Source organism: Gorilla gorilla, chromosome 3 (assembly GCF_029281585.2).
Source record: "Gorilla gorilla gorilla isolate KB3781 chromosome 3, NHGRI_mGorGor1-v2.1_pri, whole genome shotgun sequence".
NCBI lineage: Eukaryota > Metazoa > Chordata > Mammalia > Primates > Hominidae > Gorilla > Gorilla gorilla.
In genome coordinates, this window is record NC_073227.2 from 34,665,815 (window position 1) to 34,679,499 (window position 13,685).

General features: G+C 44.1%; 1 protein-coding gene across 1 annotated transcript; it reads right to left on the reverse strand.

The window, feature by feature from the left end:
* Positions 1–1,259: 1,259 nt before the first annotated feature.
* Positions 1,260–10,379, reverse strand: CCKAR (cholecystokinin A receptor). Its single transcript, XM_004038509.4, has 5 exons — positions 10,042–10,379; positions 9,117–9,368; positions 5,518–5,779; positions 3,018–3,145; positions 1,260–2,035 (listed from the first exon to the last, which is right to left on the reverse strand). The coding sequence occupies exons 1-5, from the start codon at positions 10,151–10,153 to the stop codon at positions 1,503–1,505; spliced, it is 1,287 nt and encodes a 428-aa protein (XP_004038557.2). The 5' UTR covers positions 10,154–10,379; the 3' UTR covers positions 1,260–1,502.
* Positions 10,380–13,685: the final 3,306 nt, after the last annotated feature.

Consider the following 13,685-nt stretch of genomic DNA (forward strand, 5'->3'; position numbering starts at 1 on the left):
ATATCCAATAACTATTCTTTTTTTTAAAGAACACCAAAGAGTATATTTATGTGTAAAGAACATAATTTATGTTTGGTTTACATGTATACATAAAATTAGCAAATTATTAGCAAGCATATAGATTGCATTTAAAGGCATGGACAGCTTTGACATTCAAAAGCTATTTGTTAACTGAGTCCAAGTATGCCGGTTTTAATTCTGGGCCTGATTGTATGTGTTTCTACCTTTGGCCAGGTAGATGTAACTTACAATGCTCCTTTGTTCCTGGAGATCTTTTCTGGGAAGACGGAAATATAGATGAATATGAGAAATTGAGTTGAGGCAAAGAAGTCGTGAGGTTTAATATCACCATATAAAGGAGAAATTAAGTAATATATATCATTAAAATAGAAAAAATATTCCCATGCACCTTCTGCCACTTAACATTCCTTAAAGTAAGATAGCATTCCATCCAGCTATTTGCTTTGTACTCTTTTCTCTTTAGAAGTGCTAAATTCAAGGCTGGGTGTGGTGGGTCATGCCTATAATCCCAGCACTTTGGGAGGCCAAGGTGGGAGGATCACTTGAGCCCAGGAGTTTGAGACCAGCCTGGGCAACATAGTGAAACCCCATCTTTACAAAACAAACTACAAACAAACAAACAACAAACAAACAAACAGCTAGCCAGATGGTAGCACATGCCTGTAATCCCAGCTACTATGGAGGCTGAGGTGGGAGGATCACCTGAGCCCAGTAAGCTGAGATGGCACCACTGCATTTCAGCCTGGGTGACAGAGCCAGACCCAGTCTCAAAAAAAAAAAAAAAAAAAAAAAAAAGAAAAGAAAAGAAGTAAGTATTAAGTTCAAACTTCCATCTTTCAGACATTGCTTATGCTATTCTGATGACAACTAGCTTATGACTCCGAATGTTCTTGGCCAACCTGAAGATGAAGAAATCAGGCTGCTGTCGTACCCAGGACAAAATAGCCAGAGAGGGTTTGCTTCCTGTTCCCTTTGTGGTCACAATGAGGTGGAAGGCTACAGCGGATACATGATAGGGTGATGGGCTCCCTGCAGGCAGAGCAGCCGCCACAATTCTGCATGAGCAGAAAAAGAAGAGCATGGAAATGTGTCACAGGAGGAGTGAGAGCCCACCTTCGATGTTCTAGAAGGTTTGAAAGCTCAGTAGGCCCCACATCTCCGTTTTGAACATGTGCTTGGCAACTCCATTTGCAGTATGAGCCCTGCTGGACTCCCGTCCCTGGCCTGCTGAGGATTTTCTGATGGTGAGTGTTACTTAACATATCCTGCTTTGAACTGCCTAGAAACCAATCATGGCCCCACTGGAGCAGTGCTCTGGAATCCAGATGAAGGATGAAAAGCAGACCTTGAAGAGTTCCCACTGGAGATGGAGCCTTCCTTCTCCATCACCTCTGCTTCCTTCTCTTCCTGATCTCTTCTTCTGTTCTTTCTTCTCTGCCTCCTCCCTGCCTTCCTTCTGTGGTGGAGGGTCAGGGGACAGCTCACTGGGGTGGCGCCGAGGCACTCATATGGCTGTACGAGAACCTGGACAGAGAGGCTCCTGTGGTCCTGCCTTCCTCCTCCTCCCCCACCTCTCCCCTCGCCCCTGGGGGACCAGGATTGGGGCAGCAGGGGAAGGTGGCCATGAAGCCGAGGCGGAAGCGTTTGTTCATGAAGCAGTAGATGATGGGGTTGACGCGGGAGGAGGTGTAGGACAGGAGGAGGATGAAGGAAATGGGGGTTCCTGAGAGGCGGCGCTCTGCGGAGGCGGTGTCGTAGGCCCGCCAGGCGTTGGCGCTGAAGATGGGCATCCAGCACAGGAAGAAGAGGACCACGATGACGATGAGCATGCGGATCACCCTTTTCTTGGCCATCAGGTTGGCTGCGGAGCTGTTGCTCCGGATGCAGTTGGCCCTGCTGCTGCTGCCGGTGGACAGCTGCCGGAGCTCCAGCTTCCTCGGGGGCCTGGTCTTCTGCAGGTAACACCCATCGCTGTCCTCATATTTGCCGCTGCTGGTGGTGCTGGGTTTCCTTTCTGGGTGGGCAAGAGACATCACTCATTGTTGGGGATGGGTCATGCCCGGTAGAAGGCATGGAGCCCCCACTCCCCTCCATCAAGAAGTCCAAACCAAACAGGAACTGAGAAATGGCAGACAACCTGGCCTTACACTGATATGGGTAAGCATTGATTTATACTAGTTCTTCCCTTCAATGAAATGCTGCTTAAAATCAATAAAATATATAATAAAAACAACATCTTATGTATGTAGGTTACAAGAAAAAAATTATTAAAGAATGAATATTCACACTCTTCTCCTTTCCTTCATTAGCTCCCCAGAGGGAAGGTTCCTGCTTGCTGGGTAAGATTCCAGATTGCTTTTATGATGAGGAATCTGGATAAGAAGAAAAAATCCCATGAAAACCAAAGAAGCTAGAGAGACTCAGTTATCTATGTAGTAGAGAGCTGAGTTAGGGCATGGAGTGAGAAGGGAAAAGCTATGTCAACAAGGGTGTCGAGGTCAATTTTCATGGACAGTGGATTGTAATGAATGGAGAAGGAGTGAGGCTTTGTGGCCACTGCAGGGTGAAAATAAAAAGGAGAGAGGATGAGGAGACAACAAAAAGCCAGCTGTGGGTTAGGAATCAAATCCCTTCCAGTACCTTTGGAGAGACACAAAACAGGCTGGAATTACAAGTAGCTCTAGTTATGGAAAGGGGTCTGTTTGAATACAGCACTACAGAACAGCTGGCACAGAAAAGGCCTTGGCTTGTTATTGGGTTATATGTGGGTTACTTTATTCCACTCAGAATGCTTTTGAAAGGAATGATTTCCCCATTTTACAGATAAGAAAATGAAATACTGGGCCCATGACTGTGCTTCTTGACACAGAGTCTCATAAGAATACTTAAAAAATTTTCCAACAAACTTTACGTACACTCTGGGTATATCCATTTAAATGATAGAAAACAAGCTTTTGTGCTCATTTGGCATAAACATACAGCTACAAGATAGTTACCTTTAGCAGACTTCTTCTGGCTAGCCTCAAATTTTATTCCCTGGTAGAGTTCCAAAGAGATTAATCCATATGCCACCATCATCACAATTCCAGGAATAAGAAAGAGGATGAGTAACAGGAATGTGTGCCTAATGAAATCAAAAGAAATCCAATAACCAGCAACTTTAGGCCTTCAAACTCAAATGGGAAGGAATGAATAGGGTTTATGTTTATTTTTACTGGCCTGAGCAAACACATTAATTACTAGTATTTAATATCCTTGGCAACTTCATGTCTGGAGATTCAGTCATTATAAGTTGTTTACTTCTTTTCCTTTTTTAGATGAAGTCTCTGATGAAGGACTAGTTTAATTGGAAAAGTTTGGCGTAATTCTGTGCTTGAAAGAAGCCTATGTATTAAAAAGAATGTAAGCTTTAAAAAATGAGAGTATGTGAATAGCATTTCAATAAAGCTGTTTTAAAAACCCTTAAAAATTACTTACATACATCGAGGATTTCTATGTGCTACATATAGGCTAAGCATTTTACATACATCATTACATTTAACTCTCATAATAACCATTGAGGTAGGTGCTATTGTCTTAATACCTACAGCAGAGAGGAAGAAACTGAGACTTAAAGAGATTAAATAATTTGTCCAAAGTCACACAGCTGGTAGCAGAGGTGGAATTTGAACCCCCAAAATATGATTCCAGAACCTAGAAGCTATGCTTTTAAGCATCACGGTATACCATTTGCCAAACAACAGAGTAATCAAATGCTTAGGCAGGGACAATGGAAAACCTTCTGGGTCTTACAAAACATGCCATTCTGGCTGTTTCCAACCCGTAAGCAGCTCAAACATTTACGTGGGCATCCATTCTCCACGACCCTGTGAGGCTAGCATAGTGGTATCATCATTCTAGTGCCTGGTTGGGTAGAGCTATGCTTTTTCTAAACATCTTTGATTCCTGAAGAATCACAGCCTCCTTCTTTATGAGTCTGGCCCCTAAATCACTTCTGCAGTCTGGCATGTGTGAGGTTACACGATTAGGCCATAAAATTGTCAGAGGCTCATGGTGGCTGGGCCATTTCTCACTTCAATTTGACATGTTTTGATAAGATTCCTTTTCAAGCCTTGGAAATATTCCTCTCATTTGCAACATAATTCCTTTGTGTGTGTGCGCTACTTGGTTGAAATGAAAGGAGGAAAGCAAAAAAAGCAGAGATGATCTCAGTTTGGGGCTGTTACTCAATGTCTAGTTCCCTGCTTCTAAAACATCCCTGGAATTGGTAAATATAATACCCTGCAATTTGTGTAGCCTTTTTTATAATGACATTTTAATGAACATATTCTCCTTGGTATCTTACAGCCACCCAATGAGGTAGATTTTTAAAAAATCCACATTGTTAACTCCTTATAGAGATAAGGAACCTGACGTTCAGAGAGCTTATGTGAATTTGCCCAAGGTGCACAGTTAGTAAGCAAACGAACCAGTATTAGAATCTTGCATTTTTATTTCTGGTAAAATGCTCTGGGTAAGTACCGGAGCTGCTGCAGCTCTAAGAAAAACCATGTGGGATTTGGGACTCATTCCCTGCTCTGTCTTAATTCTTTAGAAAATCATTGCCAGGTGCAGTGGCTCATGCCTGTAATTCCAGCACTTTGGGAGGCCAAGACGGGAGGATCACTTGAGCCTAAGAATTCAAGACCAGCCTAGGCAATATAGTGAGACCCAATCTCTATTTTAAAGTAAAGATTTTATTAAATAAAAGAAGGCCAGGCGTGGTGACTCATGCCTGTAATCCCAGTACTTTGGGAGGTCGAGGCGGGTGGATAACCTGAGGTCAGGAGTTGGAAACCAGCCTGACCAACATGGAGAAACCCCACCTCTAATAAAAATACAAAAAAATTAGCCGGGCATGGTGGCGCATGCCTGTAATCCCAGCTACTCAGGAGGCTGAGGCAGGAGAATTGCTTGAACCCGGGAGGTCGAGGTTGCGGTGAGCCGAGGTCACACCATTGCACTCCAGCCTGGGCAACAAGAGCAAAATTCCGTCTCAAAAAAAAAAAAAAAAAAAAAAAAGAAAAAAAGAAAGAAAAAGAAAGAAAATCATAGCTCTACAATTAATCAGCCTAACTCTCCACTACAGCATTTAGAAGCATACTGCATAATGATTAAGCACAGAGCCTCTGCCTCTTCCTTAAGTTTGTGAATTGGGAAACTTAACCTTTCCAAGTCTCAGTTTCCTCAACTGCAAAACGGACACAATAATAATAATACCTATCTTAGAGTGTTTTCAGAGGATTGATTGAATGAATATATGCATGGCATTTAAAACAGAGCTCGCCAGCTAAGTGTTTGCTATCGTGATTATCCTAGAACAAGGCTAGAAAGACCTTCTCAAAACGTCTCCAGGAAACTGATCCCCCAACCACTCTGGGCAAGGCATCTCAGTTTTTCATAATATTGCAAAATTACATCAAGTTGTATTTTTAAAAATAAACAATGCAACCTTACCAGGACTGCTGCATAACATCATTTGGCAGTAGAAAGCGGCACATATTCGCGGTCTGGTTGTTATTTTTGGTAAAAGGCACCAAGTTGCTATAAATGGGGTACGGAGTCATGATGGTAAAGGAAAGGCACCAGGTAGCAGCAATCACCTTCAAAGCATGGGATTTTGTCTGCCAGACCCGGGACTGTAAGGGTTTGCAAATCGCACCATATCTCTCTAGAGATATGGCTACCAGATTAAAGGTAGATACACTCACAGAGGTGCCTGGGAAAGGAACAAAGAAGCCGGTTATGTTGACTCTGAAATCCAAAGTTTATTTGCACATTAGCTTGAATATATCTGATCTGCACAGGTTTGATATCAAAGGAAAACGCTTGGAAGGTAAAGAAATATTGTGTATGTATATTTTTAAAAGATGATTTATTCTCAGCTTTGTTCCAGAAAGGGTTTAAGGCAGTTAAAGAAATGGATTTGTAAATACATCTCATTGCCAATTTTTAATAAGTTTATTGAGCTTTGATTATCACCGAACACCTGCTTAGGCTCAAGTTGCTCATTAATTAATAACCAGGGGGATGAAATTCATTCTTGCCCCCACAGAAGAGGTTTCTCTAAAATCTGAAGAAAAGCTGTAATTTTGAGTATGGTCTGCATAGTTAAAATGATTTTTAAAACCCGAGATTCTCAAGGGCTCTGTGACCCTGAAAGGTCACTGTGATGTGAGCCGGAGGCATGAAGGTTTTTTCTAAAAATTTTGAGTACATACTGTTCTTAATAGTGAAACAATCTATATTTCAAAATGCAGCTTGTTGAAAAAATTAGTAGTAAAAAAGACGAGGGAAAATGCCCCATACAGTAACTAAAGGTTTCTCTGGGTGGGGGACTGAAGTCTCTTGTCTTATTGTTTTTGTTTTTCTGTATTTTGTAGAATGAGCAAGCATCACCATTACAGTGAGGAAGATATCAAATGCACCTCATTTAAAATCATGTATTTCTTGGCTGGGTGCAGTGGCTGATGCCTGTAATACCAACGCTTTGGGAGTCCGAGGCAGGCAGATCACTTGAGGTCAGGAGCTTGAGACCAGCCTGGCCAACATGGTGAAACCCCGTCTCTACTACAAATACAAAGATTAACCAGGCATGGCTGCACGTGCCTGTAATCCCAGGTACTTGGAAGGCTGAGGCAGAAGAATCGCTGGAATCTGGGAGGCCAAGGTTGTAGTGAGCCAAGATCGCACCACTGCACCCCAGCCTGGGCGACAGAGCGGCACTCCATCTCAAAAATAAAATAAAATAAATCATGTACTTCTTGGTCTTAGATGGCCTATGGAAAAAAAATTAAAATAAAAAATAGACAAAATCATGTGCTTCAGCATTGCCCAAAAAGCTTAACTTCCATTATTTTTGTATTTGTATATGCATACTTATTAAAATGTCCTATTATTCCCTTAAAATTCCCTGTAGAGTCCTTCTGCTATAAATTCTGTCAATTCTTCTGAATATCTCTTACCAAGATTTCTTAAACCTCAGAATTAATATAAATTTGGGAGCAGAGGTCCTGAAACTGGGGTCCTTAGATTCTCCTTATTCTTATGGATATAAACTAATTCTCTGAAACTATATCCAAAAATGTCATTTTTCTAGGGAGCCTAGCTCTAGCTTTCCTTAGAGTATTAAAAAAGTCTATGACCCCCAAACCATTAACTAAAAACTCATGTTCTGGGGATAGGATTTGCTGTGTTTTACTGGATTTTACTCTAAAGAGTTGATGACATTTAGAGTGAAGAGTACGGCCCAAAACTCTCTAAGACTCAGTTCTGCGTAGTGGATCATCAACAACTATAAACTCACTGGCAGGCAAGCATTCTTTTTCTTTTTGCTACACATTAGGAGCTAATGAATGTTAATTATTAGTATTGAGGAGACTGCAAAATTAAGAGAAGAGCCTAAATTATTGGAATTAAAAATCCAACAAAATTATTATGGTATTGCAAATACTTTCAGAATGATGTTGCTTTTCTTTTGCCCAATAAAATATTTTTTATGCAGTTGAAATTTACATAACACAAAATTAACCTCATTTCAAACTGAACAACTCTGAGGCACTCACAATGTTTTGCCACCATGAAAACACTCATTTAAAATCTCGGTTCACATTCTCTGGTTAAGGTTCCCAAATAGTATTACCGTAAGATATATATGGATGGGCCTCGGATGTCTACAGCGCTAGTTATTATTATTGCTTCATTATTTAACAACGATCTTTTTCCTTTGTAAGTTTTGTCTTTTTTTTTTTTTTTCAGAGGACTTGGACATGGATTGACACATTCTTGGTTTTTGGTGGCACGAGGGTCAGTAATTCACCATCATTTTGTCAGTGTGGAATCCCACTTCCTCAAGTGGGAAAAATGAAGACTTTTAAAGCTTTCTGGTCATTGAAGACTGCCCTAGCCTAACTCAGTTCTGCATATTCTGCAAGGCTTGGGTCAGAACAAAAAATAACTCCCTTCTTATTTCCCATCTCTGCCCTTCTCCCAACTAATTCTCAGAAAGGGCAAGGGACTAGGCAATCTGGCACCCAGAGGGGACCAAGAAATGTGTTTTTGTTCAACTTCAAGAGAACCACAGCAGTTGGCAAACAGGTATCATGCTCACCATTGTGTGGCTACTAATCTGGACTCAAATCTCAGCTCTGTTGCTTACCATCTGTGTGGTTTTAGGCACATTATGGACCTCTCTGTGCCTCTGTTTCCTCCTTAGTGAGACAAGGAAGAATCATTGCCTTTACTTCATAGAGTGGTTGGGAGATAAGGTAAGATCACGGAAGGCAAAGCACTTAATACCACATCGGGTGCATAAAAGCACTAAAAAAATTTAGCTCTTATGATTTTCATTATCATCATTTTTGTTTGGCATAGGCAAAGAGCTATATATCTCAGCCAGTCAGGGTCAGCTTAGCGACCCCATAGCCCCCAGGAGCAAATTCAACTCCTCATCTAGGGGCAGAGACCTCTCTCTCTCTCTCTCTCTCTTTCTGCCAGAGATGGCCCCAGCTTTGGGGAGAACAGGCTAGGAAGTGAATCCTGAGAAGAGAATCTGAAACTGTGATAGAACTGGTTTTCAAATAGCCCCTGTTCCCTAAGAAAACAAAAGGAACAACTGCAAAGAACCCTCCTCCATCATCCTCATCTTCCCTAGAAGCCAGGACTCAAGTTGTGTATAGATCAGGACACAGTCAACAGCTTCCAGAAAGGGATAGAGCAGCTTAAAGCCACTTCTGACTTCAAACAGAAGCAAGCAAGTCCCTCTTCCCTTCAAATAGAAGCAAGCAAAATCAACTGCCCCTGTGTTTTCCTATCAATTTATTTCACTCTTAGAAACTGACCTCCGACACGGATGATGGGGACTGACTTGTGGGGAACGTGTAAGGATGACTGTCAAGCCAGCACCAATGTCCATGCACACAGCCATGCACAGCCTGATGTTCTGTGATTCAGCCCTCAGCAGGGCTCCTTTGCTGTGATTGTCAGAGGTTTGGGAAGGTCTGGGGCTGAGTGGGGTCTGGGGCAAGCTCCAGAAAGAGTCACCAGCAGCAACTTACCCATGAAGTAGGTGGTGGTCTTGCACACGGCGCTCCCGAAGATGAAATCCTTGAGCAGATTGGGGATGAGGTTGAACGGCATGCAGAAGAGACAGAGCATGAGGTCGCTGACAGCCAGGGAGAGGAGGAAGATGTTGGTGACCGTCCGCATCCGCTTGTTCCGAATCAGCACGGTGATGACCAGCGTGTTTCCCAGCACGCTGAGCAGGAATATCAAGGAGTACAAGAGAATCTGCACCGCTGGCTGCCACTCTGCAGAGAGTAACAGGAGCAAGACGGAGGGATAGAGGTGATGACAGCAGAATGCTAAAACCGAAGCCAAGGGTGAATTCCTGCCGATTTTCCCCCCACCGGGGTGTACATCACTGGACCCACGATTCCTGTCCTGGCAACATTTTGCGGAAATAAATTGAGGAAAGCAGAGACTGAATTATTTTCTTTTTAGAAGGTTGGTTTGTTGAAGGATCACTCAGGGAACCACTTTTTCTTAAGAACAAAGCTCCTCAAGTGAACAGTGATCACTTTCTTTCCTGGCTGCTAAGCATTATTTCACTTTAATCACTTCATGCTGGGTTTCCCCCCAAGAAAAGAAAACAGCTACATGGTGACAACACCTTTTCTGCTGTGCTTGTAAGTTCAGGCTTTGACACTTGTAGTCCCTCTTGCTTCACTCAGCTTTTCCTCCCCTGCTTTTGTTCCCCCAAGTCCTATTCATGAATGCCCAACTCTCCCATGGGGGACAATAAGAATAGTTGACTCTATTCTGCTTTTTAATCTCTTCTCCAAACTTCTGAACATATGACTTTATCTAGCCTTGTCTCACAATGACTTGGTTATATATATTTTTTTTATCAGCCTTGCCTTTGCTGATTTCTCCCACAACTCAATAGTTTCCTGAATTAAAATAACAGCTTCCGACACTTACCTTTGGAAGGACGGGGCTGATCCAAGCAGAAAAGCGTCTCATTTTCGAGCCCGAGTTCGCAGGGAGGAGTGATGTTGCTTCCATTCACAAGAAGGCTGTCAACCACATCCATCCTTGCCTGCTGCTTTCCACCAAGTGCTGGAGAGCTGGTGAATTGCTCACTCCCGGCTCATTCCTCTAATGACCGAAGCGTCTCCCAGATGCAACCTGCGGTGGAGGAGCAGGGAGGGAGTGATTTCCAGGTGTGGGCTTTTTCAGCCATTCCTAAAGGCGACTTGAGTTCACCTCACTCACTCCAGCTGGGCAAGCATTTGTACTCCTGTTGTGGAAAAGGCAGTGAGCACAAGCCAAGCCCGCTCCACCTTCACCACCCCCCCACCTCCCCCGGCCCTTTCCTGGGCCAGTCTTAGGGCCCTGAGTACAGACAGCCTGGCTACCCGTTAACCATTCTCCGAGTGTGGCTGCTTTTTACACACATGTGTACATATGCACGGACACACACACACACACACACAGGCTTTCCCAGTACTCCTCTATATAGGAACCCGTCACCATCCCAGACATATGCAGAAGAAAGCCCAAACCGGCTGTGTGAGACAGGAACAATTAACACAGTAACAGATCCGATAATGCAGACCATCAGGCCTAAAGAACACGGAGGGACTGTGTTCTACCTCCTTATAGAAAAGCAATTAATGCCTTTTTAGCTTTGGAACAATGCCCGGTGGTGTGTGTGTGGACAGAACTGCTGGCTGGTTGTTAAGTTGCTACTAAACACAGTGTTGTTTCTCGTGGTCTCTGCCCTTGTTAACTAGGATTGAGGCACTTTTGAACATAGGTACCTGGGTCCTTATTACAAAAGATGTTAGTAAGATTTCCTCTTCATTCATGAAGTCTTGCATTCAGCACATCTTCACTGAGAGTCAATCATTTGCCAGGCACTTTTCTAGCATGTCAGCAAATAATGAGCAGAATTATTTCAGGTAGTAAGTACTACAAAGGAAGTAAAGCAGGGAGATGTGATGTATACAAACAGATTAGGGGCTGATTTTTTGGGGGGCGGGGACAGGGTCTTGCTCTGTTCCCCAGGCTGCAGTGGAATGGAGCGATCATGGCTCACTGCAGCCTTGCTCCCTGGCTCAAGCAATCCTCCTACCTTAGCCTCCTGAGTAGCTGGGACTACAGGCACACACCACTAAGCCCAGCTGATTTTTTTAGTTTTAGAAGAGAGGAGGTCTCGCTATGTTGCCCAGGCTGGTCTCAAGCTCCTGAGCTCAAGCAATCCTCCTGCCTTGGCCTCCCAGTGTTGGCATTATGGGCGTGAGCCACTGCACCTGGCCTGGGGCTGCTGATTTAGAAGGGGTAGTCAGGAGAGGTCTCTTAAGGAGGGGACTGTGATCTGAGACCGAACCACAAGAAGGACAAAGTCTTGTGAAGATCCCGGGACAGCTTCTCCCAGGCAAAAGGACGAGTATTTTTAGCAGAGGTAACAGCAAGTGCAAAGGCCCTGAGGTGGGAATGAGTGTGGCCCCATTGAAGTACAAATAGATAGAAGTAGGAGTGAGTGAGAGGCAAGCAGCAGGACGTGAGATCAGAGAGGGGGGCCATCTCAGGGTCCTGGGTGTTCCATGAAGCTCTGTGGTGCTGGAAAGCCCTTCAACCTCCATTGCACAGATTATGTCCTCAGTTCAGACCCTTTGGAAAGCAGACGACAATGGCTGTGAAACCTGAGTTTCTGACGCCCTGCTTGGCTGTGCTGAGACTTGGTCCATTTGCTAGATACCCGTGGGGCTCCTTGTGTACTGACAATGCTTCCGCTGGCAGAGCTGCATGCTACATCTTGCTCAGTCTCTGCCAGACACAGAGGAACTAACGCATTTTTACTGTCAATGTGGGGCTGGAAAGACAGTGGTGCGTCTTTTCTTTGAAACCATGAAGACCACATGGTTTGGGGCATTTAGTCACAGAAACAAGAAGGGGAAGGGACACTGGAGAAGCTGTGGATGTTATTGGGAGGACAGGCTTTGGCATCAGACAGACTTGGGATCAAATCCTGGCTTCACTGGTTACCTGCTAGGAAATACTGGGCAAGTTAGTTTCCTTCCTTCTTTCCTTCCTTCCTTCCTTCCTTCCTTCCTTCCTTCCTTTCCTTTCCTTTCTTCCTTCCCTTCCTCCTTTCTTTCCTCTCTCTCTCTTTCTTTCCTTTCTTCCCTCCCTCCCTCCCTTCCTTCCTTCCTTTCTTTCTCTTTCTTTCTTTCTTTCTCTCTCTCTCTTTCTTTCTTTCTTTTTCTTCCTTCCTTTCTTCCCTCCCTCCCTTCCTCCTTCCTTCCTTTCTTTCTTTGTTTCTTTCTTTCTCTTTCTCTCTTTCTCTCTCTTTCTTTCTTTCTTTCTTTCTTTCTTTCTTTCTTTCTTTCTTTCTTTCTTTTCCTTCCTTCCTTCCTTCCATCCTTCCTTCCTTCTTTCTTCTTTCTTTCTTTCCTTTTTTTTTTTCTGAGACAGAGTCTTGCTCTGTTGCCCAGGCTGGAGTGCAGTGGCATGAGCTAGGCTCACTGCAAACTCCACCTCCCAATCGCAAGCAATTGTCGTGCCTCAGCCTCCCAAGTAGCTGGAATTACAGGTATGCACCACCAGAACCAGCTAATTTTTGCATTTTTAGTAGAGACGGGTTTCACCAAATTGGCCCGGCTGGTCTCAAATTCCTGACCTCAAGTTATCCAATCGCCTCGGCCTCCCAAAGGGCTGGGATTACAGGTGTGAGCCACTGCGCCCAGCCTGGGCAAGTTTCTTAACCTAAGACTCATTTCCATCTGTCAAATGGGGATCAGAATGATTTAATAGATATTTGTTATGAAGATTGAACGATTGACTTAATACAGTGTCTGACATACAAAAAATGTTCAATAAATCACAGGCAGCAGTATTCATAGCCTTCCTACAATAATGGCTATTTTCCTTTTACAAATGAGAAGGCTGGGACTCACAGTGGCCACACGCTTTGCTGGTGAGAACCAGTGGTGGATTTCCCCTCGAGGACCCTGCAGACCCCATCCTCACACCACTTCCCATGGCATGGAGCTTTCCTTCCCTATTCTAGCATCATGTAGCCTGTTTGGAGCCAGGGCTCTTGTCTCTCTTCCTCCTTCCTGCTATGAGTCCTTTTGTCTGAATCTTCCCTGTCTACAGATGATGGACCCTGCTCACTGGGCGATGACCCAGAGCAGCTGTGTTCTGATGTGGGAAGGGATGAGCATCCAGGGTTTTGGCTGCTGTTTCAACTGCTCCAGCTGGGCAGACGTCACCAGCCATTCAGGGTGCCTCCTGCTGAGGCTCGTCAGGCCCATCAGCAGCTGCTTCAAAAGCTGGGGGGACAGTGGTTCTGTAAGTCCAAGAACCAGAAGAGCAGAGGGCTGGGCATTGACCTGCCCTGAACCAAAATGGAGCCCAATTTGGGACAAGTTCCTCCTTTCCCTTCCCTTCCCTTCCCTTTCCCTTTTTCCTACTCTGTTTCTTCCTCCTGCTCATTGGTTGGCAGGAAGTGAGAGTGGGAGATGTGGTGGATGCTAGTGATTTTGTCAACTCACGGTTGGGGGGATGGCAGCATATTTGAGTGCTATTTTGTACAAACTTTACTGCGCTACTGAATT